The sequence below is a fragment of the Dryobates pubescens genome, chromosome 10 (genome assembly GCF_014839835.1).
Source record: "Dryobates pubescens isolate bDryPub1 chromosome 10, bDryPub1.pri, whole genome shotgun sequence".
Lineage (NCBI taxonomy): Eukaryota > Metazoa > Chordata > Aves > Piciformes > Picidae > Dryobates > Dryobates pubescens.
Window position 1 is genome coordinate 15,251,723 of NC_071621.1, and position 26,422 is coordinate 15,278,144.

At 50.1% G+C, this 26,422-nt stretch overlaps 1 protein-coding gene across 1 annotated transcript in view; it reads left to right on the top strand.

Moving 5' to 3' along the window:
- Window positions 1-26,168, top strand: part of MAP6 (microtubule associated protein 6) — a 64,292-nt gene extending 38,124 nt beyond the window's left edge. Inside the window, exons 2-4 of the mRNA XM_009902908.2 lie at window positions 9,496-9,709; window positions 11,533-11,729; window positions 25,846-26,168. Coding sequence (XP_009901210.2) covers window positions 9,496-9,709; window positions 11,533-11,729; window positions 25,846-25,915 — 481 coding nt within the window. The 3' untranslated portion in view covers window positions 25,916-26,168. The remainder of the gene's footprint in view (window positions 1-9,495; window positions 9,710-11,532; window positions 11,730-25,845) is intronic.
- The last annotated feature ends 254 nt before the right edge of the window (window positions 26,169-26,422 follow it).

Here is a 26,422-nt window from a genome sequence, read left to right on the forward strand (position 1 = left end):
GGAAGTCGTTGCAGACAATTAAGTATTGGCTCACCCAAATCTGACTTGCTCTGTGTGTCTTTGTGTGTCCATGTCCTAGGGGTCAATCCTTGATGTTTGGGACAAAAATAATCATGGGCACCAGGAGCTTCATTATACCATTCACAGCCTCCTTGGAGCTTTACAGTAAATGATTGTCTGCAACATAAAGCTGTCATTAAGCAGCCACATAGGAGCTGGAGGCAGGGCAGTTGATGCAGCAGGCAGTGAGAGGGTAGTTCACACAGTCATAGAACCGTAGAATGGAAGGGGCTGGAAGGGACCTCTGGAGATCATCCAGTCCAGCCCCTCCTGCCAGAGCAGGATCACCCAGGGCAGGTCATGCAGGAACACATCCAGGTGGCTTTTGAAAGTCTCCAGAGAAGGAGACTCTACAGTGTCTCTGGGCAGCCTGTTTCAGAGCTCCATTACACAGAATCACAGAATCACCAAGGTTGGAAAAGACCTCAAAGATCATCAAGTCCAACCTGTCACCACAGACCTCATGACTAAACCTCACAATATAGATGTTTCTCCTCATGTGTTCCAGCTTGTATCTGTTGTTTCTTGTCCTGACACTGGGCACTGCCAAAAAGAACCTGGCACCTTCATCCTGACACCCATGGGACACCTTCCACTAGAGCAGGCTGCTCAAAACTTCATCCAACCTGGCCTTGAACACCTCCAGTGTCTCCCCACCCTCACTGCCAAGAATTTCTTCCTAATCTCCAGGGTCAATCTCCCTTCTTCCAGCTTCAATCCATTCCCTCTCATGCTGTCACTCTATTTCCATGTCAAAAGTCCCTTCCCAGCTCTCCTGTAGCTCCCTTCAGGTACTGGCAGGCTGCTCTAAGGTCTCCCTGGAGCCTTCTCCAAGCTGAACAACCCCAACCCTCCCAGTCTGTTCCCACAGGGAAGTTCCCCACCCCTCTGATCATCTTCCTGGCCTCCTCTGGACCCCCTCCAACAGGTCCATGTCCTTCTTGTGTTTCTGAGAACAAATGATTCCCTCTCTTCCAGAAAGGCAAAATAATTTGGAAATCCCAGGGAATTTTGTTATGTCATTTGGCCAAAATGTTGAATATTTTGCCTTCTGTTTAAAGCAACTACCTGAAAGGGGGTTGTAGACAGGCAGAGGTTGGTCTCTTCTCCCAGGCAACCAGCATCAGAACAAGAGGACACAGTCTCAGGCTGTGTCAGGGGAGGTTTAGGCTGGAGGTTAGGAGGAAGTTTTACACAGAGAGAGTGATTGCCCATTGGAATGGGCTGCCCAAGGAGGAGATGGAGTCACCATCACTGGAGGTGTTCAGGAGGAGACTTGATGGGGTGCTTGGTGCCATGGGTTAGTTGATTAGGTGGTGTTGGATGATAGGTTGGACACGGTGATCTTGAAGGTCTCTTCCAACCTGGTCTATTCTATTCTATTCTATTCTATTCTATTCTATTCTATTCTATTCTATTCTATTCTATTCTATTCTATTCTATTCTATTCTATTCTATTCTATTCCTTGTGAGGAAGTTTGACCTTGATTTGTTTCACAGGGGGGTTCATAGTCCTTTCATGTTGTCCTGAGCAGAAGGAGGAATAAAAATGGGAGGGAAAAGAGTTAAAGAAACTGAAGGAGAAAGAAAAACCTCCATTTTTTTGGAATGAGTGAAACAGTTCAGGCCAAACATTCCATGATTGGCCATTGGAATGTGCTGCCCAGGGAGGTGGTGGAGTCACCATCACTGGAAGTGTTTAGGAAGAGACTGGATGGGGTGCTTGGTGCCATGGGTTAGTTGATTAGATGGTGTTGGGTGATAGGTTGGACTTGATGATCTCCAAGGTCTTTTCCAACCTGGTTAATTCTATTCTATTCTATTCTATTCTATTCTATTCTATTCTATTCTATTCTATTCTATTCTATTCTATTCTATTCTATTCTTCTATTCTATTCCATTCCATTCCATTCCATTCCATTCCATTCCATTCCATTCCATTCCATTCCATGAAGTTTGTGGGGGTTTTTTTATGCAGTGAAAACTCTGAATATTTCTCATGTTGGCTTGAACCATAGTTTTCCAGATTAAGCTCCTGTGGAGGGCTCCACCATGAAGTTCCTGGTCTCTCCTTTTCACACCAGGCATTATTTTAGCTTTCCACATCAGAAGGAGGCAATTGGGCTGCAGCCAGCAGGATATTTTAACATCCTGTGTGGATCCTGAGCAAAGATAACCCCCCCCAAAGTCCCTCCAAGTAGCTTTGATGTGGTTAAACTTGACTCCATCTCTTTCTCCTCCTTGGCTTTGCTCTGCCTTCAGCAGATGAAGGCAGTCAATGCCTGCATGAGTGCTGGTGAGCATTTCCAGCAATGGCTTCATGCCCATAGCTTGGGGTTCACATCAACCTCAGGTCTCCTGGCTGGGGTGGAGGAAGATGCTGAGGTCACCTTCACCTGCAAGCACCTTTAGCAATCTTCAGCCATGGGGGAAAATGCAATTAAAATAAGATAACCAGGGTGGATGATGCCCCATGGGGTTCACATCAACATCATGTCTCCTGGCTGAGGAAGATGCTGAGGTCACCTTCACCTGCAAGCACCTTTAGCAATCTTCAGCCATGGGGAAAATGCAATTTAAATAAGATTACCAGGGTGGTTGATGCCCCCATGCAAGAGCAGTCTGGTGTCCACTGATAGATGTGGAGAGCAACTCTTTGCTTTAATGACTACAGATGAGGCCACCACCTCCCTAGGCCACTGTCATCTCCTGCGATCTGCTGCCTATTAATTTGCAAGAAGTCTGATGCATCCTATGGAATCACAGAATGCACTGGCTTGGAAGGGACCTTTTGAGGTCATCTAATCCAACATTAAGCAAGGACATCCCCATCTAGATCAAATTGCTCAGAGCCCCATCAAGCATGACCTTGAATATCTCCAGGGATGAGGCTTCCACCACCTCCCTGGCCAACCTGTTCCAGTGTTCCACCACCCTCATAATAAAGAACTTCTTCCTAATGCCCAATCTAAATCTCTCCTTCTCTAGTTTCAATCCATTGCCACTCGTCCTCTTGCCACAAGCCCTTGTAAAATGTTCCTCCCCAGCTCTCCTGTAGGCTCCTTGAGGCACTGGAAGGCTGCTCTAAGGTCTCCTTAGAGCCTTCTCTTCTCCAGGCTGAACAGCCCCAATTGCCTCAGCCTGTCCCCATAGGGGAGGTGCTCCTGCTCTCTGATCATCTTTGTGGCCTCCTCTGGACCTGCCCCATCAAGTCCATGTCCTTCTTGTGTTGGGGTTCCATATCTGGACACAGCCCTGCAGGTGAGGTCTCCCCAGAGCAGAGCAGAGGGGCAGGATCCCCTCTCTCCGTCTCTGGCCACGATTCTTTTGCTGCAGCCCAGGCTGCCCTTGGCCTTCTGGGCTCCAGGTGCTTATTGCTGGCTCCTGTCCAGCTTCTCCCCCACCAGCACCCCCAAGTCCTTTCCTGCAGGGCTGCTCTCAATCTCATTATCCCCCAGCCTGCACTGATAATAGGACTTGTCCCTGTTATCAGTAACCCTATGCAGCTCTATGTTCTCATCAGGTCTGTAGATGCCTTTAATGTCTTCACTGGGAATTTTTCCTGCTGGACTTGGCTTGCAAAAGGTCATTTTGAAGCTTTCTCTACTCCTTTTTTGTGTAGAGTTTCCTTTTGATTTCCATTGCACTGGGTTCCCGACTGATTCTAATTATTCCTTGGCAGGCTGGCACCAAAGCCAGGCAGAAAATCAGGAGAGGTGGAATTTGTTGCTATTTCAGTTCAGCCCTGACCCTTTCATGCCAAGATAACAACCCTTAAAGTCTTCCTCAGCAAAATTAAGAGCAATGAGAATCCTTCTCTGCTGGGTTAGGAGCTGGCTGGAGGGTCGAGCCCAGAGAGTGGTGGTGAATGGTGCCACATCCAGCTGGCAGCCAGGCACTAGTGGTGTGCCCCAGGGCTCAGTGCTGGGCCCCAGCCTGGTCAATATTTTTATTGATGATCTGGATGAGGGCATTGAGTCCATCAGCAGTCAGTTTGCAGATGACACCAAGCTGGGGGCAGGAATTGAGCTGGTAGAGGGTAGGAGAGCTCTGCAGAGGCACCTTGCCAGGCTGGGCAGATGGGCAGAGTCCAGGGGCATGAGATTGAACACATCCAAGTGCCAGGTTCTGCACATTGGCCACAACAACCCCATGCAGAGCTACAGGCTGGGGTCAGAGTGGCTGGAGAGCAGCCAGGCAGAGAGGGACCTGGGGGTGCTGATTGATGGTAGGCTGAACATGAGCCTGCAGTGAGCCCAGGTGGCCAAGAAGGTCAATGGCATCCTGGCCTGGATCAGCATGGCCAGCAGGAACAAGGAAGTCATTGTGCCCTGTACTCTGCACTGGTTAGGCCAAACCTTGAGTCCTGTGTCCAGTTCTGGGCCCCTCAGGTTAGGAAAGATGTTGAGATGCTGGAAGGTGTCCAGAGAAGGGCAACAAAGCTGGGGAGGGGTCTGGAGCACAGCCCTGTGAGGAGAGGCTGAGGGAGCTGGGGTTGCTTAGCCTGGAGAAGAGGAGGCTCAGGGGAGACCTTCTTGCTGTCTACAACTACCTGAAGGGAGGTTGTAGCCAGGTGGGGGTTGGACTCTTCTCCCAGACAACCACCAACAGAACAAGAGGACACAGTCTCAAGCTGTGCCAGGGGAAGTTTAGACTGTATGTTAGGAAGAAATTCTTCCCAAAAAGAGAGATTGGCCATGGGAATGTGCTGCCCAGGGAGGTGGTGGAGTCACCATCCCTGGAGGTGTTTAAAAACACTTGGATATGGCCATACTGGTGTGGCCACCACAGCATCCTCACAGCATCACCAAAGGCTTTTTGCTCAGGTTCTGGTCCTGTGAATATGAGGGAGTTCTCAGACCTACAGGAGGTGTTCACTAAGCCAGGGGGGTTCAGGTTGGATATTAGGAATATTTTCCTCACAGAGAGGGTTCTCAGGCTGTCCAGGGAGGTGGTGGAGTCCCCATTCCTGAAGGCTTCAAAAGATACATTGATGTGGTGCTGAGGGATGTGGTTTAGTGGTTGTAGCTTAGCAGGAGTGGTGAGACTGCCAACTTCCCCACCTCCTGAGCCTGCCTTGTCTACAGAGACCATGGGCTCTGCAGGGAGCAGCCTGACTCTTTGCATAATGCAGCCCATAATGAGGTTGCCAGCACTATGGTAACAAATACCATTATGCTGATTCAAAGCTCCCCCACCTTGTAAGCCAGCATTTTATGAGCAGCAGAACAATCAGATGCTGGTTTGTTTTCCACCTTTCAATTCCAGCCTCTCTGTGTATGGTACTGCAGGCTCCATCCTTGGTCTTTGCTTCTGTAGGTGCAAGCTGTGCTCAGGTTTGCTGGTGGACCTGTGGGCTGGCTGGCCACCTGGCCTCTGAATGAGTGAGAAAATGAGTTTTCCCTCACCTAAAGGTCACCATTTGGATGTCCCTCCTGTGCCTACTAGCTGGTTTTGAGGAAAGGTGTTGTGATTATCAGTGACCTGGAGGAGGGGATTGAGTGCACCCTCAGCAAGTTCACCAAAGAGACAAAACTGGAAGGGGGTTGGCTGACACCTCTCAGGCTGTGCTGCCATCCATCCAGAGCGGGACAGACTGAGAGCTGGGTGCAGGCAAACCTCATGGAGTTCAATAAGGACAAGTGCAGGGTTCTGCACCTGGGGAGGAGTAACAGCAGGCACCAGGACAGGTTAGAGGCTGCCCTGCTGGAGAGCAGCTCCACAGAGAAAGACCTTGGAGTGCTGCTGGGCAGCAAGTTCTGCATGGGACAGCAATGTGCCTTCGTGGCCAAGAGAGCCAATGGCATCCTGGGCTGCAGCAAGAGAAGTGTGGCCCTCAGGGCCAGGGAGGTTCTTCTGCCCCTCTGCTCTGCCCTGCTGAGACCACAGCTGCAATCCTGTGTCCAGTTCTGGGCTCCCCAGTGCAAGAGAGACAGAGACCTGATGGAGAGAGTCCAAGGGAGAGCCAGGAGGATGCTTAGGGGACTTGAGCATCTGCCCTGTGAAGAGAGACTGAGAGCCCTGGGGCTGTTTAGTGTGGAGAAGAGAAGGCTGAGAGGGGATCTGATCAATGTCTCTCAGTCTCTGAGGGGTGGGTGTCAAGTGGAGGGGGCCAAGCTCTCTTGGGTGCTGCACAGCAATAAGCCAAGGAGCAATGGATACAAACTTGAACACAGAAGGTTTCAGCTCAGCAGGAGGAGAAACTTCTTCCCAGTGAGGGTGCCAGAGGCCTGGAGCAGGCTGCCCAGAGAGGTTGTGGAGTCTCCTTCTCAGGAGACTTTCCAAAGCCACCTGGATGCCTTCCTGTGCAGATTCCCCTTGGTGATGCTGCTTTTGGCAGGGGGGTTGGACCTGATGATCTCTGGAGGTCCCTTCCAGCCTCTGACATTCTATGATACTATGATTTTCACCTCTGAGCTTTCTACCTCTGCCACAAATACGATGGAAAGTATCTAACCTGTTCAGAAGCTGTTAGGGAAGGACATGAGTGGCAGAAAGACACGGGCAGAGAGAATCAGGGTATGGTTTTGTTTCCTTTCAGAACCCAGCTGGAAATTTACAGTCTGCTTTGGAACAAAAGTGGTTTCTAGGAGGCTTCTGAGAAGCTTGGGTTGAACTTTGTCAGTGGTGTCTTGACTTCTTCAATCCAGTTCTTTAAAGATGTTTCCTCTTCCTTTCTCCCAAGCCTTCATGCAGGAAGAGTTCTTCTCCTTTTTGGGCTGCAGAGAAATATCTGTGGGGAAATGGATGGCATTCAGTGATCAGGAACCAAGGGGACACAAATGAGCCCTTTCATGCATTGTCCTTTCAGTGCAACATTTCATGAAGGGACTTTCTCTGGGCCTTTGGCAGCATTATCCAAGCCCAAGAAGAGCTGAAGAGCAAAAGAAAGGGAGAGAAATGAAGAAATAGAGGACAAAGAAAGAGCAGATGTAGGAGGAATCAACACCAAGAAAGGATGGAGAGTTGGAAGTGGGATTTGGCTCACAGATTGATGTTTGCATTCTCATGAGTGGAGTTCTGGTCAGTCAGCAGAGCCCAAAGAGGGATTCAGCTCATCCTAAAGCAGTCACCCATCTTTGGCATAGGGAAGGGTTCTCCAAACTCCACTGATTGTGTTGGCCAGTCTGTATGGACTACCACAAACACACAGTCACCATGCAAGGAGACCTTCGAGCAGACTTGAAGGGGGCCTACAAGAAAGCCAGGAAGGGACTTTTTACAAGGGATTGTAGTGATAGGACAAGAGGGAATGGATGGAAGCTTGAGAAGGGCACATTTACACTGGAGATTAGGATGAAATTCTTGCCAGCGAGGGTGGGGAGGCACTGGAACAGGTTGCCCAGGGAGGCCATGGATGTCCCCTCCCTGTGCAAGGCCAGGTTGGATGGGGCCTTGAGCAAGCTGCTCTAGATCAGGTTGCCAGAGCCTCACCTTGAATATCTCCAGAGATGGGGCCCCAACCACCTTCAAGATGACATTGCCCAGAAAAGTGATAAATGTCCCAGCACTGAAAACATTCCAGGTCAGTTTTTGGGGGAGCTCAGAGCAACTCTGCTCCAGTTGAAGATGTCTCTGCTCAGTGCAAGAGGAGGTTGGACTGGATGGCTTTTAAAGAACTCTTCCAAGCCAAAGCATTCTCTGATTCTACATTAAGCTGTGTTCAACTCTGTTAGCAGCCTTCCTACATCTGGAACTGGGGTTCCAGACATAGGAAGGCTACTAACAGAGGAGCTGATCGGGGGGTTGGAGCACCTCTGCTACAAGGACAGGCTGAAGGAGCTGGGGGTGTTCAGCCTGGAGAAGAGGAGGCTCTGGGGAGACCTAATAGCAGCCTGCCAGTAGCTAAAGGGGGCTACAAGAAGGATGGAGAAAGACTGGTCCCAAAGGCCTGCAGGGACAGGACGAGAGGCAATGGCTTCAAAGTAAGGAAGAGCAGATTTAGATTGGATGTGAGGAACGAGTTCTGCCCCATGAGGGTGGTGGAACACTGGAACAGGTTGCCCAGGGAGGTGGTTAGGGCTTCATCCCTGGAGATGTTGAAGGTGAGGCTGGACAGGGCTCTGGGCATCCTGATCTGGTTGAGGATGTCCCTGCTGAGTGCAGAGGGGCTTGGACTGGATGACCTTTGTAGGTCCCTTCCAACCCAGACCATTCTGAGATTCCTGCTTTAGACCAGGGCTTGAATTCAGTGATCTCTAGAGGTCCCTTCCAACCTGTAACATTCTGTGATTCTGCTTTAATAGACCAAATTTCATTGGACTTTCACCTAATGTGTTGCTGATTTTTTGGATGAGGTAAAAAATAATGTTGGGAAGTGGTTTCTTTGCAAAACCTGCCTGGCTGGAGGCCAAAGATCGTGTTGAATGAAGGGGGATTCCATTCCCCCATTGACACTACTGTGCTGTTGGTTTCACTCCTCAACCTTGATCTGCTAGAGGGTAGGAGAGCTCTGCAGAGGGACCTCAACAGGCTGGACAGATGGGCAGAGTCCAAGGGCATGAGACTGAACACATCCAAGTGCCAGGTTCTGCACATTGGCCACAGCAACCCCAGGCAGTGCTACAGGCTGGGGTCAGAGTGGCTGGAGAGCAGCCAGGCAGAGAGGGACCTGGGGGTGCTGGTCGATGGTAGGCTGAACATGAGCCTGCAGTGTGCCCAGGCAGCCAGGAGGGCCAATGGCATCCTGGCCTGCATCAGGAACAGTGTGGCCAGCAGGAGCAGGGAGGTAATTCTGCCCCTGTACATTGCACTGTGTCCAGTTCTGGACCCCTCAGTTTAGGAAGGATGTTGACTTGCTGGAAGGTGTCCAGAGAAGGGCAACAAAATTGGTGAGGGGTTTGGAACACAGCCCTATGAGGAGAGAGTGAGGGAGCTGGGGTTGCTTAGCCTGGAGAAGAGGAGACTCAGGGGTGACCTTATTGCTCTCTACAACTACCTTAAGGGAGGCTGTAGACAGGCAGAGGTTGGTCTCTTCTCCCAGGCAGCCAGCACCAGAACAAGAGGACACAGTCTCAGGCTGCACCAGGGGAGGTTTAGGCTGGATGTGAGGAAGAAGTTCTACACAGAGAGAGTGATTGCCCATTGGAATGGCTGCCCAGGGAGGTGGTGGAGTCACCATCACTGGAGGTGTTCAGGAGGAGACTTTATGGGGTGCTTGGTTGCATGGTTTAGTTGATTAGGTGGTGTTGGATGATGGGTTGGACAGGATGATCTTGAAGGTCTCCTCCAGCCTGGTCTATTCTATTCTATTCTATTCTATTCTATTCTATTCTATTCTATTCTATTCTATTCTGTTCTATGCCATGCCATGCCATGCCATGTCATTCTATTCTATTCTGTTCCCTTCCATGCTATGCTATGCTATGCTATGCTATGCTGTGCTAACCTCTTTCTTTTGTTTTGTTTTTTTGTGTGTGTGTACTTGATCTACAGAAACGAGTTCAGACCCTGGGTAGACATCAAGCCTGTGAAAGCTATAAAAGCAAAGCCCCAGTACAAGCCTCCAGAGGAGAAAATGACCCACGAGACCAGTTACAGCGCCCAGTTCAAGGGGGAAACCAGTAAGCCCTCTCCAGCCGACAACAAATACCTGGAGCGCAGGAGGATACGCACCCTCTACAGTGAGCCCTACAAAGAACCACCAAAGGTGAGAAACCTGGCAGAAGGCACCCAGCTCCTGCTGGGAGGTGTCCCAACATAGTAAGGCTGGGCTGGAGGCTGCCTCCTCTCATTCCCCTTCTGTGGCAGCTTCGTTTCGGAGCAGCTGGTAGACCTCATTGCTCTCTACAACTACCTGAAGGGAGGTTGTGGCCGGGAGGGGGTTGGTCTCTTCTCCCAGGCAACCAGCACCAGAACAAGAGGACACAGTCTCAAGCTGCACCAGGGGAAGTTGAGGCTTGAGGTGAGGAGAAAGTTCTTCCCAGAGAGAGTAATTGGCCATTGGGATGTGCTGCCCAGGGAGGTGGTGGAGTCACCGTCCCTGGAGGGGTTCAAAAAAGGATTGGATGTGGCACTTGGAGCCATGGTTTAGCTGTCAGGAGGGGTTAGGTATGAGGTAATAGGTTGGAGTTGATGATCTCTGAGGTCTTTCCCAACCTGGTTGATTCTGTGATTCAGTTGGTGTGTTTAGGGCTCCACTTTGAAGGTGATGGGAGGTGGAGGAAGCCTCATCCCTGGAGGTTTTAACGCCAGGCTGGATGTGGATCTGAGCAACCTGATCTGGTGTGAGGTGTCCCTGTCCATGGCAGGGGCTTGGAACTGGATGATCTTTGAGGTCCTTTCCAACCCTAGCAATTCTATGATTCAATGATGGTGGATGAGAAACTGAATATCAGTTGGCAGTGTGCACTCGTGGTCCATAAAAAGTGATTGTATCCTGAGCTGCAGCCAAAGCAACATGGCCAAGGAGGTCCAGGGAGATGATTCTCTCCCTCTGCCCTGCTCTGTTCTGGGTGGGACCTCACCTGGAGTACTGTGTTCAGTTTCTGGGGCCCCCAACGTAACACAAAGGAGACCATGAAGACGATCAGGGAACTGGAGCTCCTCTGCTGTGAGGGCAGGCTGAGAGAGTTGGGCTTGTTCATCCAAGGGAGGTTTAGGTTGGATACTAGAAGAAACTTCACTGAAGGATTCTCAAACACTGGAACAGGCTCCCCAGGGAGGTGGCTGAATCCCCATCCCAGGAGGTGTATAAAAGAGGCAGAGATGTGGTGCTGAGGGACATGGCTCAGCAACAGCCTTGGCAGAGTCAGAGTTGGACTCTTAGAGGCCTTTTTCATCCAAAACAACTCTATGATTCATTTCTCTGCTTCACCACAGATAGACCCAATCCCCTGAGGGCTTGCAAAGCTTCTCCTGAGGTTAGGAATTGATAAAATGATCAATAATCCCCCTCCTATTTACCCTGCTGTATCTAATCTGTACACAATGGGCTTTGCTGCCTTTTAGGTTGGAACAAGGTCTTTACTGTGAGGGTGGTGGAACACTGGCACAGGTTGCCCAGAGAGATAGTTGAGGCCCCATCCATGGAGATATTGAAGATCAGGCTTGACAAAGCTCTGAGCAACCTGATCTAGTGGGTGATGTCCTTGATGACTGCAAAGGGGTTGGACTGGATGACCTATAGAGGTCCCTTCCAACCCAAACCATTCTATGATGCTATGATTCTGTGACTCTATGAATCTATGATGCTATGATTCTGTGACTCTATGAAGCTATGATTCTGTGATTCTGTGGTTCTATGGTTCTATGATTCAGGAGCACTGTGACTGTAGGCCACCAAGACCATGGGAGGAATTGGCACCCAGCTGCTCCCCTCCCTTCATGGCAGGGCAGGGCAGGGCAGGGCTGAGTAGATAAGCAACATTCCTGCTGTTTCTGACCTAAACCCTCTTCTCTACCTGTCCTTGTCTCTCTCTCCCTTCTCTGTCCATCTCTGTGTTGTCCTTTTGCCTGTTGCCCTCCGTGCAGGTGGAGAAACCTAGTGTAAAGCCTTCCAAACCAAAAAAGACCACCACAAGCCATAAACCTCTGAAAAAGGCCAAAGACAAGCAGATTGCATCTGGCCGGGCTGCCAAGAAAAAGAGTGCCGAGACCTCCAACACAGCAAAGCCAGAGGACAAGGAGAAAAGTAAAGAGATGAACAATAAACTGGCTGAGGCAAAAGAGTAAATGTCACTGCACTTTCCTTTCTTTCTCCTTTCTTCTTTTTCCCTTTTCTTTCTTTCTTTTCCCCCTTCTTTCCACCCCCCCCCCTTTTTTTTTTTCCTCTTTTCCCTTTTCTTTTAGTTTTGTTTCTTCCTTTTTTTTTTTTCTCCTTTGATTAAATAAAGGCCACAAAATTAATTAGAGGCTTCTAATCTGCTTTTCTTTGGCTTTTTTTTTTCTCTCTCTCTTTTTTTTTCTTTTGGATCTGATTGTATTAGAAGCTTTTCTGTTTTATTTCCAAGGAGGATTAGGGAATCCTTGTTTTCTGAGGTCAGGTTGGTCTTGCTTTGCCTGCACGACACGGCTCTGCACAGAGTGAGGGACGAGCGAGGGTCGTAGGAGATGAAGGTGATGGATCAGCTGTGAGCGTGTCCAAAAGCCTGTCCCTTACCTCAGGCTTGGTCCTTCAGTGCTTTGATGGTGTGGCATTGGTCCTTGAGCCAGGGAAGGCTCCCACGAGGCCCTTTTAGGGGTTGGCTGTTGGTCGGTTGCTTCCCACCGGTGTCGCCAAGGTGAAAGGCTTTGGAGACAGAGAGGACCAGAGGTTCGTTCATGGTGCTGTGGATCTGCTGTAAATCCACTAGGATCAGTGGTGTGGCCAGGAACAGAGGTTTCCCCTGGTGACACTGGGGGGACTGTTGCTCCAAGAAGCAATGGGAAAGGAGATCCCATGCAAATAAAGGGCCAGATCCTCCCCTAGGTTAGCTGGGAAGTAGGTCTGGCTGCATCAAGGTAGCTTCACCATCAACACCACTTTGAAGTCCTTGATTTAAATCAAGAAGGAGCGAGGGAAGGAGCAGAGAGCAGTGAAGACTTCCCGAGCATGTGGCAGGTCAGGTTCTCAGCAGGTTGTTCTTCCCTATTGTTTCCCCTGAGTTGTGGATCTTTTGAAGTTATTCCTAGTTTGGTTTGACTCTTGGTCTGCTCTCTTCACTTCTGGGGTGCCAGCAGACAGAGCTAGAATTCCAAAAGAGGTTTGGTTTGCAGACCTTACCTTCTAAGGAGTGGAAAGAAGTGAGTCAGCAGGGCTGGACAGAGGTGTCAGCCCCCACTTGTTTTGACTCTACCAGCTGTTGGAGTTGATGTTGGCTTCTAAGCATCCTAAGAGAGACATAAATCAGTTCTGGGATCCCTAGACTCCCTCCAGGCAAGATCTCAGGGTTTCAATCCTATTTGCTGTGCTTTTACTCTAGGAAATACCCATGCCCAGCAAAACCACTTTGGAAGCTGGAAACACAGCAGGACCATTTGTCAGCTGGCCTAACAGCCTGGCAACCCATGCCCCAGAATCTGGCAGGGAGGGTGCACTAGATGATCTCCAGAGGTCCCTTCCAAACCCCTACCACTCTGTGATTCTGTGTGGCTGGGTCAATGGGAGGTGGGAGAGGAATGGTCCCAATCCTAATGTACATGCCTAACTCCTGGATTGGGTCCTAAACACTTAAGGTTTGGTCTTGATCCCACCAAACTGAGTGGTTAAACTCTCCTGCAGCAGAGTAACCCCAGGTCAGGAGGCAGGCTTCTCCTTTATTTTTGCAGCTCATTATTTCTATCCCAAGACTCAGTCCAGCTTTTGAACCTTTCAAACCATAGGGAAGGACTTATGGTTGGATTCAATGATCTGAAGATCTTCTCCAACCCGGTGATTGTTTTTTTCACAAAGAACAGAGAGAGAGATGGGAAGTAGGGGAGGGAGGTGGTGTAAGAGGAGAGTATCAGAACTGTGGTGTTGTAGAGGTGTTGGAACGAGGAAAGCCTTGCTTCTAGGGCATTTTAGAGATGTGAAACCATCCCAAGAGAAGAAGGGATGGGCTGAGAGGGCGAGCAGTCCCCTTTTTGAGGTCTCACCCCGTTGGGAGTTGGGTCTTTTGGAAACACAACAGGCTCCGAAGCTGAGAGGTGGTTTCCAAAGAGGAGGAGGGAAAGCTCTGTGGTATGCAGATAGTGTGATGTTTGCTGGCCTTAGTGATGAAGCAATGCCAAGTTCAGTGTGCTGTGTGATGTGTCCTGTTTGCCTTGCGCTAACAGCCGAAACCCTTTTGAGTATTAAGTTCAGTGTAGTGTTTCTGAAGTCAGTGGTGTACCTCCAAGCTTAGCTGTGGTAGAACTGTGTGCTATGAGCTAGTCAGGTTGTGTATGTGGAAAAATATATATTCATATATGCATATATATAGAAATATATATATTTAAGCCTCCAATGTTTAGGAGGAAACCAGGGAAATCCTCCAGGAAGTAAAACTGTGGAAAATCTTTGCGAACGTAGTGCTTTTTTTCTTTCCTTTTTCCTCCCCCTCCTTTTCTTTCCTCTCCTTGGTTTGGTTTTGATGTGCATGTTCCATGTAGATGCTGCCCTGTCCATACTGACCATTGCTTTCCTGAGTGCTCAGAAGCTCCTTGCAGCGCTTGCTCAGCTCTGTCTCCGGAGCAGCTCGGCGAAAGGCTTGCGTTGAGCTGGCGGAGAAGAGCGCAGCCCCCAGCTCTTCCCACCCCCGGCCGTCGCACGAGGGACAGCTGGGCCAGAGAAAAGCCTGAGCTTCCAAGACTTGCTGTTATTCCTTGGCATTTAGATGCTTCATGCATCTTCACCCTCCTCAGTAGCATCCTTTCCTATCACAAGCTAGAGGCAAGAGCCGCGGTGACGACATGTCGCAGCAGGCAGGACATGTCAGGAAGGCACACAGGCCGTTACCAACAGCCCAACACACTGAGCTCACTCTGCCTAAGGCCATGCCAAACAATTCTCCCTTCTGTTGTTTGGATCTGAATCTGAACACCACACTTGCCACCATTTCACCTTGATTTCAATTTCGGTTGGACTTGGTAATCCTGAGGGCCTTTTCCAACCTGAATGATTCTGTGATTCACTGGGAATTGAGCCCTTAAACCCAAAGGTAACCAAATGTTGCCCAAAGAAGAGCATTAAGATGCTCAGACTACCTAATCCAAGCACCTGCATGACACTGGATCAAACACCTTGGGCTTCAGAGTTGTTTCTTCTCATCCATCACAGTGCTTGAATTAAACATGCACAGTGAGAGGTCAGAACATGGCCTTAGGTTTCCTTGATACATGAACCTTTTTTGGTGGCATCTAACCACAAAGCTAGGTCTGAAGTTCTAGCCAGTGGTCTAAATTCCCTCTCTACTGAAGAGCTTTTCCAAGGGCCATTGAGCTCCCTGTTTCGACCACCTCTTTGGGTGGGGATGAATGATCCTTGGAAGGCTTCAATCTTTGCAGAAAGAACCTGGGAAACTGGTAGGACCTGGGGCCCTCCCTTTCAGCTAGCCACAAGACAGGGATAGAAATCCTAGCCTTGATTCCCTCTGCCCCGGGTCGTCCACATCCACCCAAACAGCTTCTAGCGCTGCACTGAATGCCAGGAAACCGCAGCAGAGTCGAGAGACCTCAGGGCGAAAGCTCTGCGTTGCTCTACCTTCCACAGACTTTATGCCCAGCCATCCCACTCAGGTATTACCAGAAAGGAGACCCAATCTCCGCTGTTTCAAGTTCACTTTGGACTCTTGAGCTTGTCAACCCCACTGAGGGGGAAAAGTGCTCTGCTGGTTCTGTGTTTTCCACAAGGCTGGTTCTGTTCCACCGCCGATTTGTAGTACTTTGCTTTCCTTGTTAACGACAACAACAAAAAAAAAAGAAGAAGAGAAATGTTTTGCCTTTTTCTTTCTTTTTTTTTTTTTTTGGACCCTGTGAAAGCTCCTCTGCTGTTTCTTGCTTGCTTTCTCATTTCTCACTGTGCTGTACCTGTTAACTCCTTTCTGCAACACAAACGAAACAACCAACAACAACCAATTGGTGCTAACTGCTGCCCCAGCTCCTGCGTTTCCCCCAGCGCTTTTGCAACGCCGATCACCTGCTGCCTCCTTTGCGACGCGATCCTCTCCCCGCTCCCTCCCCGCCCCCTCCCCCGGAGGAGGGACGCAAAAACCTGGCTCCCATCCATGACTTCCACCGACTCTTGCCTCTTGGAGGTGGATCCGAAGTGTCTAATTAACATTTTGTGGCCTGGGTTTGGTTGCGATCTCACCGATTGTCTCTCTCTGTAACCGTGTTAAGCACACACCTCCTCCTCGGTGCTTTTTCCAGTCTTGCTGTTCTGATGAGAGTGAAACCCACGAAAACACATAATCCCCTGCCCCTACTTCCCTTCCCTTCCCCCTCCACACACAACCCCCCACCACAAGTTAATGTATAGCCAATTGATTGTGACGTGCTTGTGATGATCTTTGCTTGCTCAAAGGGTTTTCTTTTCTTTTTAGTTTTATCTTTTCTTTCTTCTCTTCTTTTTTTTTTTTCTTCTTCTTCCTTTCATTTTTTTTTTTCCCAATGATAAATAAATGCTAAAGACAAATACCACCTCCTGGATCTTGTTTTCTCAATAAGAAGCACAGCTCAGTGAAAGAAACCCTCCCTCCCCCCACCCCGAGCAGGTTTGTGTTGCTTAGAGCCACCACTGCCATGCCCACCCTAGGGATAACTGAGCTGTCCCAGGCTTGACTACTCCCTTTAGATGGCTGCAGACCTCAGCCTAGCCTGATGTGAGAGCTAAGTGTTTGCACGTGTGAAGATGGACCTGTGGATGGAGCAGGTAGTTGGCTTTTGTTTCCTACCTCTGCAGCATCTTGAGGGTTCATGTGGTGAGTGACCTGCATGCAGGCTGCTGCTGCTCGTGTCCACATTGCATTGGATCAGGGAGCAGAAACCAAGCCCCATTGAGAGCTGGAGGGAGGGGAGGTGATGTGGATGAGGTCATTCAATTGCACACCCTTTCCCAACTGCCTGCAGCTTTTGCTTGGGCCCCAAACCACCTCAAAAGCCCCTGAGAGGGGTCAAGGGGCTATGAGCCCTCATTAAGGAGGTGGCAAGTTCTTGGGTTGAGCACTTTGAGTATGCTGCAAGCCAAGCCACCTGGAACAGGCACTCAGCAGTGACTGTGGAAGTGCAAAGCACTGCCTTTGTGTTCCTGAAAGCATTGGCTGGCTGGAGAAATTGGTGGTTGAGAAGAAAGCAGAGCTGAGGGCACTGCTTGATTTAGTTGATGATGTCCCTGCTCACTGCAGCATGGTTGGACTAGATGACCTCTAAAGGTCCTTTCCAACCCAAACCCCCTAATCTTAGCTTCATCTCCTTTGAACTGGCCTTGTAAGCTCCTTCCTGTGATCTTTATTGCTAATCATCTCTTCTTTCTGAGTGGTTATTCCAATAACATCCCCACTGACCTGGGAAAAATTGCCCACCACAGGGGGGTTGCATTTTGAAACCTCTCCTCCACCTTAGCTCTGATGACTTCCATGGAACACTAACCCTGTTCTGCCTGACCATTTCTGGGTGCTATTTCTCATCTCTGCCTGGTTTACAGAGCACTTCCTGAATTTATTCCATCTCTGACTACCTGCTAACAACAATGCTGCTTTCTGATGGCCTGCTGTATCACCCTACCTTCCCCCTCCCTTCTCCACCACCTTCATCCCCTCATCAATCAGACATCACTACATGGTCTTCAAAGTGGTTTAGCTGAGCTGTAGGCCCTGGGATTTATTCATTTCACTCCTCCACAGCTGGTAGTGGAGAAAATGATTGTTACTAAAAGACTGGTTGTTGAGGAGGCTTATCTATGACAGCCCATGCTGGCCAACAACATCTGCCTCCCATGACAAACAGACACCAGGGTCTTCTCCATGCTGCAACATGGGTGGGTGAGCCAGCTGGTCCTACCCAGCTGCCCACACTCAGTGCTGGAAAATGTGCCCTGGCTGCCCTATTGCTCTCTGAGCTTGCTCAGCATTGCAAATCCTGAAGCCCCAAAAGACCAGGATGTATTTCTAAGAGACAGTAGGACCTGCTGGGCTGATGACAGACCTTGACTCCCTGGTCTCTGACCATCACTGTCTGACTCAACTCTTAATCCTTGCCAAGTCTTTGGAGGCTGGCACTGCTCACCTGTGTCCAAGGGCTGCTCTCAGAGCAGTGGAGATGGGCTGCTAAAAATGCAGTGCTTTGACTTAGAAGATCATTGAGTGTGGAGATGCTGGCTGGAGTAAAAATGGTTCTAATTGTCCATGTTGGTGTCAGGGTGTGAGGACAATTAAGGGAGAGGAAATACTGACATGTTGAAAGAGTCAAGTCTGCTTCTCAAGCTCTCCATAACAGAGGGTCTGAGCATGGCTTTGCAGAGGGACTGCACAGTGTGAGCAGCCCCATGAGGGGTGACTATCATGTTTCTGGCTGTGATCAGTTGCTTTCAAGGGCATTGTGTGCTGAGGGCTTCAGCACACACCCCCAGAAGCCTTGTGCGTGGGGGGGATGAAGAATTTCCTGCTTGATGCTCTCCGTCCCCCCCATTCCCAGGAGCGTAATTGCCTTGGGCTCAGGAATGAAATTTACTGGTCCTGCCACTTGCAAATCTCAGAGCTTCCTTTGAAAACCTCATCATCATGGCATCCCTGACTGGTAAAGCAAGGTCAAAGGATGAGTAATGGATGGATATTTCATCAGCTGGCATGTCAGCCCTCAAAGAAATGTAGCCTCTTGTGTTGGATTTAGGGCTTATGTAGAGATGAGCCAGTGCAGGAGAGAGACTTCTTAAGAAGATGTCTCTGCTGTAGCTGATACCTCCCAACATCCAAGGAGCAACCACCATCCCCAATGACACCAGCAGCAACATCAAGTAAAGAAGAGGAGCTGTGCAGGAAGAAGAAATTCCCTGGTGTGGCCATGTTCAAGACTAAGAACCATGTCTTATGCACAGCTGGAAAATAGTGTGGTATCCAAACCTGGGCTTCAGCTCTCCCTCTTTCCAGCAGTGTCATGGTAAGTTTGAGCCCATTGAGGGGGGTTGACAGCCTGCTTCCATTTACCCTTATTCAAAAACACCCCACATCTGGACATGGCACTTCAGACATGATTTAGTGGCCACGGTAGTGTTGGCCTTGATGATCTTAGAGGTCTTTTCCAACCTTAATGGTTCTGTGATTCATGTGAGCTTTCTGGGTTGGGAGCAATTCCACCACTGCCCCTGGGGCTACTCACAAGCTCACAGGGCTGCACCGAGGGCTAGCCCAGCTCTGAGCCCTTCAGGACTGGTGGATGGTTGTGGGCTGTGGATTGCTTTGCCAACAGTCTCCATTTCTGTTGCAGGGTGCCTTGGAAACAGCTTCCTGACCGTGGCTGTCTTGTGATGTGAGCACAAGGATAAAAGACAAGCCTGCTCATGGACTGAAGGCAGCTTCATGCTTTTCAAAACATCAGCTTTAGTTTTCCCTACAGGGAGTCTGCTGCAAGGAAATCCCAATGGCAAGAACCAGCCACTGGAAGAATGATGGCTAAGGGGTGCTGACAGATCCTGGCTGTGCATGAGAGCCCTGAGGAGCAGTCACCCTTCCCTCAGTGCCAGCAGTTCAATGAAGGGAGAGATGGAAAGGGAGAAACATTTCTGAAACCCCTTCACTGTTATCTGCCCACCTCCCACCCCAAGCTAGACTGAGATGAGAAGCAACCTTGAGCCCCTGAGCAAAGGCTTGCTCTTCACATATCTCCTTTGGAGACCTGCATGACCTTTGAAGATCCCTTCCAACCCAATGCTTTCTATGCCCTGCCTGGCTCTGAGAGAGGCCTGGAGAGCTGGATCACAGCAGAGGGTGAGAAGCACCCTGCACGGCATGTGGTGGAAGAGATCTTAACCCATGAGTGCTGTGCCAGATGGATCCAACCTCACCAGTGAAAAGCCACCCAGGAGTGCTTGGTGCTGCCAGCACCCAATGGTCTAGACAGGAGAATCCTGAGAGCTGTCCCCTGGTCATTGGACTGACCTCTTGGCCTAGTTCAGGATTTAGTACCCAGCTGAGCACTGATTCAGCTGAGGCCACCTTGTTTGGAGCCAAGAGGTTTATCACCAGGGACAGGAGCCAGCAAGGCAACTTTAGCTTAATGAAGTAGGTAGTGCTTTGGGGGAGTGGGGCAGTGAGTGCACCTCCTTGCCCCTCTTCCCTCGCCCTAAGTCTCATTGCTGCTCAGACTTCTTTGTCCCTGTCCTCTCCTTCCCATGCAATCTTCAGTGCCTTCACCAAACTCCCTCTGCCCCACCATGCTGCTCTTCCTTCTCACTTTCACAAGAGTTTTCCCTCCACCTTTCCTGACAGCTTTTCCATGTCCATCTCTCTACTGCTTCTCTCACCTCTCCCTTTCTCCAGCCTCTCCCTTTCTCCAGCCTCTCCCTTTCTCCAGCCTCTCCCTTTCTCCAACTTCTCTCCCTCCAGCATCTTTCCCCTCCACATCATCCTAATTCCCCAGCTCTACCAGAGGCCTTCTCCTACCCATCCTGTCCAAGTTACAGTCTCATGTCCTGTCTCTCTTGGTCTGTAAACCTTTGCCTGTACTGTGTGACAAGGTTCACTGCTTAGAATAAACAATACCTCAGCAACCAGCTGCCCTTTTCTCTCTCTCATTCCTTGGTGTGGCTTCAGTAGATCGTGTCTGCCAGCGCACTGTGTGTCTGTCCTCGTGGCCAGTTGTTCAGCAGCTGGTCTGCCTGCCTGAGCTTTCTCCACTGTCTTTGGATGACTCTGCTCATGGTTTTGTCCCCTGGTACCTTGCTTGCTTCTCTTTTTTTCACAGCCACAGAGCCAAGCTCTGTTGCCCGTGTAGGAGCCCAGCATATTCAGCCTTGTGTCACCTTCTGTCCTTTGCAATTCTGGTGCAACTGCTAAAAGAGTTTGGCCTTTCTTCAGCTTCCTGCAGAGATGTCCTGGGCTGGCAGGTGGCTCAACAAAAGCAGTGACTGAGGAGAATGAAGGAGAAATCTTGTAGCCCAGAGCAGCAGCAGCTGATGGTAAAGGGACTGCAGTTCAGAGAACAGTGGGCAGAAGTGTGTCAGTGGAAATCCAAGCAGATGCACCTCTCAGGGGATGAAGCAGAAGCTGGTTCAGCAGCAGGACATGTTGCAGAGATGGATGCCCAGGAGGCTTCATGTGCTTCGGAAGGTGCCCTGAACATCTGCTTCCTCCATCCCAGGCTAGGACCAGACCTTCCCGTGGTCCCTTCAACCTGTGACTACAGCAGGGACCTAATTGTCACTAAGTCCCAGGTGGCTCCTTGCTGCTTCCTTGTCCTAATTTATTGCCTGACAGTGCTAGTTTGGTCTGTGCTGGCTGGAGCTCTCAGTGCACATGGAGACGATGCTCCTTCCCAGGTGCTCCCTGCACACGGGGCAAGTTACAGGAGCAGCTCAGTTCCTCTGCCTTCTTGTGACCCCCACTGACAGTGATGTGACACCACCCTGCCTGAAAGCCAAGAAGTCTCCTTGTGCTGAGTGAGCAGCTGAGCTCACAGCATGGCCATCAGTCTGGTATCATGGGCCAGAAAGACCTAACTCAAGGCCAGACTGAAGTTAGTTGGTGGACATGGATGGGAGTTGGATCAGGCAGTGTTTGGGGCCCTGGACTTCCTTCAGCTGTACTGTGTAAGTCAGAGGAAATTAAATAAGTGCAGAAGACCAGTCCTCCAGGACAAGTAAGACCTTCAGCTGGGCTGTGCTTGACATCTCCAAACTGTAGGGGTTTCAGTATAGATACCAGAAACAAGCAGTGGAAAGAGGATATCTTAGTGCAGGTAATGTCCTGTGTCCTTTCCTGTGTGCCGTGACCTGCTCCCATCTGCTGTGCTTTCACAGTGCTGCTGCCTCCTTCTCCAACCTATAGACACCAAGAGGCTCTAGAATAACCTAAAACAACCCTCAAAAAATCTCAGCTGCACAGTTTTACGAGCTGGAGAATATTTAGGACAAGCCTACCTTATGAGGACACAGTTGGGGTTATTCAGCCTGGGGAAGGGAAGGCTCCAGGGACACCTGATAGCAGCCTTCCAGTAATTCAGAAGGGCCTACAGGAAAACTGAAGAGGGACTCTAGATCAGGGAGTGGAGTGATAGGACAGTGGGTGACACTTCTAAACCAAGAGAGGGGAAATTGACATTTTATATTGGGAAGAAATTCTTTACAGTGAGAGTGGACAGACACTGTAAGAGGTTGCCCAGAGAAGCTGGGGATGCCCCATCCCTGGGAGAGTCCAAAGCCAGCTTGGATGGGGCTTTGAGCAACCTGCTCTACTGGAAGGTTTCCCTAAGGGCTCATAGCAGGGTGTTGGAGCTAGGTAATCCTTAAGGCCCCTTCCAGCCCAAACATGCTATGGTTCTATGATTTCTGTGCCCCACTGAAGTCCCCAGCTGACCTTGGAGGCCCATAGAAGCCTTCTAAATTTCTGCTAGCAGAGCTTTCTAAGAGCTTTCATATCTGGTGGACCTTTGTTTAAACTCTGAAGCTCCTTGTTGCCCACCCCAGGTCAGACTTCAGCAGGTGCTTTCCTGTCCTTCAGCCCTTGCTGTTCCCAAAGTGCTGCACCTTTCCAGGGCAAGCAATAGCAACCCCTCTGCTTGCTTAGAGACAGACCTATGCTGAAGTTCTTTGCTTCCCTGCTGGAACTCACACTTCAAGCCTCACTATTTGATGCTGTTGCCTCTTCCAAGGAGGGTAGCTGAGACTAGTGCAGGTGATGGAGTCACCATCCCTGGAGGGGTTCAAGAGGGGATTGGACGTGGCACTTGGTGCCATGGTTTAGTGATGAGGTCTGTGGTGACAGGTTGGACTTGATGATCTTTGAGGTCTCTTCCAACCTTGGTGATTCTGTGATTAAGGACATTTTCCAGGTCAAAGACTTGGTGTTTTGTCACAGGCAGCGAACTTCAGTGCACAAGGGGCAACAAAGCCGACAGAAGTGACTCAATGCATCCTACAACTTCATTGCATTTGTCCAGGAATCAATGAGTTTGTGTTTTCTGAGGATCATCAACCTGCCAATGTCCTCCTGGGTGAGGGCTCTAACCAAGAGAACTCACAGAGGAGAGCCACCTGAATCCTCTGGGAAGGAAGGGACAGATTTCTCATGGTTCTTTTTCATCACCCAGTTTCCCAGCTCTGTGTGCCTGGAGCTGGTTTGCTTTTCCTAAGCCACCAGCAGGAGATTCCAGCTGCTTCTAGCTGCTCTGGAAGGCAGCTTTTAATTGTCCACGTGCCTGGAGTTGGTTCTGTCTCCAAGGACTCACAACAGCTCCTAAATACTTGAACTGCTTTGAATGAAGATAACTTTGTAGAAGAGGATAAATGCCATCATCTCTTTCAGGAGCTGCTGGAGTGATATGTCTGGAGGTGTTCAAAACCCATGTAGAACTTTGAGACATGGCTTAGTGGGCATGGTGGTGTTGGGTTGATGGTTGGACTCCATGAGCTTGAAGGTCTTTCCCAGCTGAAACAATTCTCTGCATCTATATGAGGCCAGCAAAACATCAAGACCTGAACCCCCAGATGAAGAGACATGAGCCCTGAGGAGGTCTTCCACATCTGTGTGGAACAGGATGATGTTGCTGGAGCCCATCACTGTCAGAAGCAAGCTTAGACCCTAAGTCCCAAGACCCCAACTCCCTGTAGTTGCACCAGGACCAGCCAAGAGGCCATGAGGTGGTCATCCATTGGTTATTTCCAGACCTCTGGGAAATGGATCCCAGCTGAGTTTCCTACTCTTTCTGCATATCTCTCTTAGATGTGACCCAAGCGGTGATCTGTCACCTGCAGTTCGTCTCTTCTGCATTTCTCACCTTGCCACATCACATAATTAGCTCCACAGTTGGCCAGTGGCAGCCTTCCTGAGGGCAAAGAGCTCCAAACTCTTTCCTTGCTTGGCTGAGACAAAGATGTTTTGTAGATGTTGCTGCTAGGTGTGTTAAGGACTTCTTATGCTTCAGGCTTTCCTTTGAACCTTCTGGTTTGCACCTTCCCAGCTCACTCTTCCCGAGGTGCTCTCCTCCTGGTGACAATGCCATGTTGTCCCTGGATACCAGTTCTTGGGGAAAATAATGCCACTACCTCCCCCTTCCAGTCTAAACCAGGTGTGGAAGGAACTCTACTGGGAAGGACATCACACAATTCTCTGCACTGGATGCAAACAAAGCAGCAGCCAGGGGATGGAGATGGAACGCAGCCTGTTTCTCCTCCAGGAGGCTGGATCTTAGCCAGCCTGGAATACATGGCTGAAGGATGCACATCCTCACAAGGAAGGAGCCAAGGGATGAAAATGAAGCAGCAGCCACCATGCAAACCTGCACTGCATGCACCAACTCTCTTGGCTGCCTCAGCAGAAGAGGTGCCAGATGAAGGCTGCTGAGAAGAGTGAATTCTCTTGGTGACACTAGCAGGGGCTAAGGGAAAACGTTGATGTGAGGTAATTTCAAACAACTCATGCTGATCTAGGGGTAGATTCAAGCTCTCTTGTGAAATACAGGGCAGCAGCAAGACACCAAGGAAGAGGTGTGATTAGTCTGGTGTTGACACACCTACAACCTGGATGATCACATACACACTGGTACCAGGGTAGCAGAAGACCTGAGCTCTCTCTCCTCATGGTTACTGCATCCTCACTTGTTAGATCAGATGTGAAGCTGTGCTCAGAGGGGGCTGGCTTGGCATCTGGAGTGGCCTTCAACCTGCCCAGCTTGCACATGGAAGTGTCCTTGGGCACAGCCTGCAGTGGCAAGGATGTGCAGGTACCTCCAACCTCCTCCAGAGACCAACAGGTCTTGTCCTAGCAGATGTCTGTACATGGACCTGGTTTTTCTTGATGGTGGGGCATCTTTCCAAAGAGGAGCTGCCCTGCATTTCCCCCTAGTCCCTTGCACCTCATTCCCATAGGAACTGGTAAGTTGGAAGGACTCAGCTGTTTTCCTACACTGGGGACACAGGGGAAAGGCCTTACAGAGCTCTGCCAGCAGCTTCTGGCAGCAAATGTCTCTTCAGTGTAAGCATGGAGAGCAGGATGAGGGTGAGTATTTCTACAGCTGTCCTCCCAGGGCCCTCCACATGGTCCTACCCCATGAGCCTCCCGGGCAGGGACGGTTAGACTCACATATTTGAGTTGGGCTGACTTCATAGGCCAAGGAGGTAGCACATCATAGATTCTGTGGCCATCTATGGTCTGTCATAGATGCCATGTAGCACCCCTTCTCTTGGCCATGATATCAGCCTCTCCTCTCCTTTAACCTACTGGCTGGGACCATTCCCCACACAAAGCCAGTGTCAGGCTGGGGGACAAAGAGGGTTCTCCACAGTCACTTGGTGCAACTGCCGTGCAAAGCTGCCTGTTTGAAATCTGAGCAGGTCTCTTCTGCCTCTCCATCTGCTTTCTGCAGCCTCACAGATCCCCCTCTATCCATCACACATCTCTCCTCATCCCTGGAGGTCCTTCTGCTCTTTCTCTCTCCTAATGAAGACTGATTGCCTTGTTCCCTACAGATCTTCCCTTCCTTCTCTCTCCCTCTGCGCTTCAACACCCAACCTTCTTCCCCAGCATCCATTCAGAGCTCCTGGCAGCATCTACACTAACTCCCTGGCTTTGTTCCCTTACGCTCCCATCCAAGATTACCCCAGGTACAGAACTGTCCCCAGAACTCATCCTACAAGGCATCCAACACCTTGGTGCCACCATCACCTCCTGATGTTTCCTGGGGGCCTTGAGAAGGAGGGGTGCTCTCAAATGGGGGTTAAGCATGTGTTGGCTGGCCTTGCTTTCCTGTTGGTTGTTTTAACAGGCACCAGGTGCTTCCTGAGCAGCACGAGAGCTTGGCTCACCTGCTTTGTTTAGGGGTTTCACCATCATCCTTGAGGGAACTGCTTCTTTGTGAGACAATTTGCCAGCGAGGTGCTCGTTCGACGCAGGTTATAATCAATTGGCAAGCAGTTATTTTGCTTCCACAGCTGATGGGTGGGCCTGATCCTGGGGCCTTTTGAACCAGGCCAAAAAAAAGTCAAGAGCTCCAGTCACGAGACATGGATATTCATGAGGTTTGGAACCAGGAGCAGGCTCACCAACCAGCCTGAGGATATAGCACAGACACGGGGTTTGCCTGGGGGAGCGCTCTGCAGAGCCGCTCGTCACCAACGCGGTGGGTGGCATTTCGGTGCTGTGCTCCAGCTGACTGCCCTGACAGCCTGGCAATGATGCTCTTTTCTTCTGCTTCCAGGACCCCTGAGAAAACAAGTGGTGCTACAGACCAAGAACCATGTACCTTAGTGCAGGACCAGCCCACGTGAAGCTGAGGCCTTCCTGCCGAGCAGAAGTTGAAGCAAACTTATAGCTGGAGCAAAAGTATAGTTGGAGCAAACTTATAGTTGGAGCAAAAGTATAGTCTGCATGAAATGTGTCTTGTCTGGCTGGCAAACAATAAAGTTGATGATCAGAGTTGAGTGGCAGTTTCTCTTGTCCCTCAAGCACTGAGAAGCTGCTGTCACCAGGATCTGTGTACTGCAGTTAGCATGGCTGTGCCTTGGTTTATATTCAGTAAAGTCACAGAAAGAAGAAATAAATAAACAAATAAAACCAAACAATGGGTCCAAGTCTCCCTTTATTCCTAGCTGGTTTGAATCTTGGAATTGTTAGGATTGGAAAGGGTCATTTAGTTCCAACCCCCATTGCCATGGGCAGGGTCACCTCACACTACAGCAGGTTGCTCACAGCCACATCCAGCCTGGCCTTCAAAACCTCCAGGGATGAGGCTTCCACCACCTCCCTGGGCAACCTGTGCCAGTGTCTCACCACCC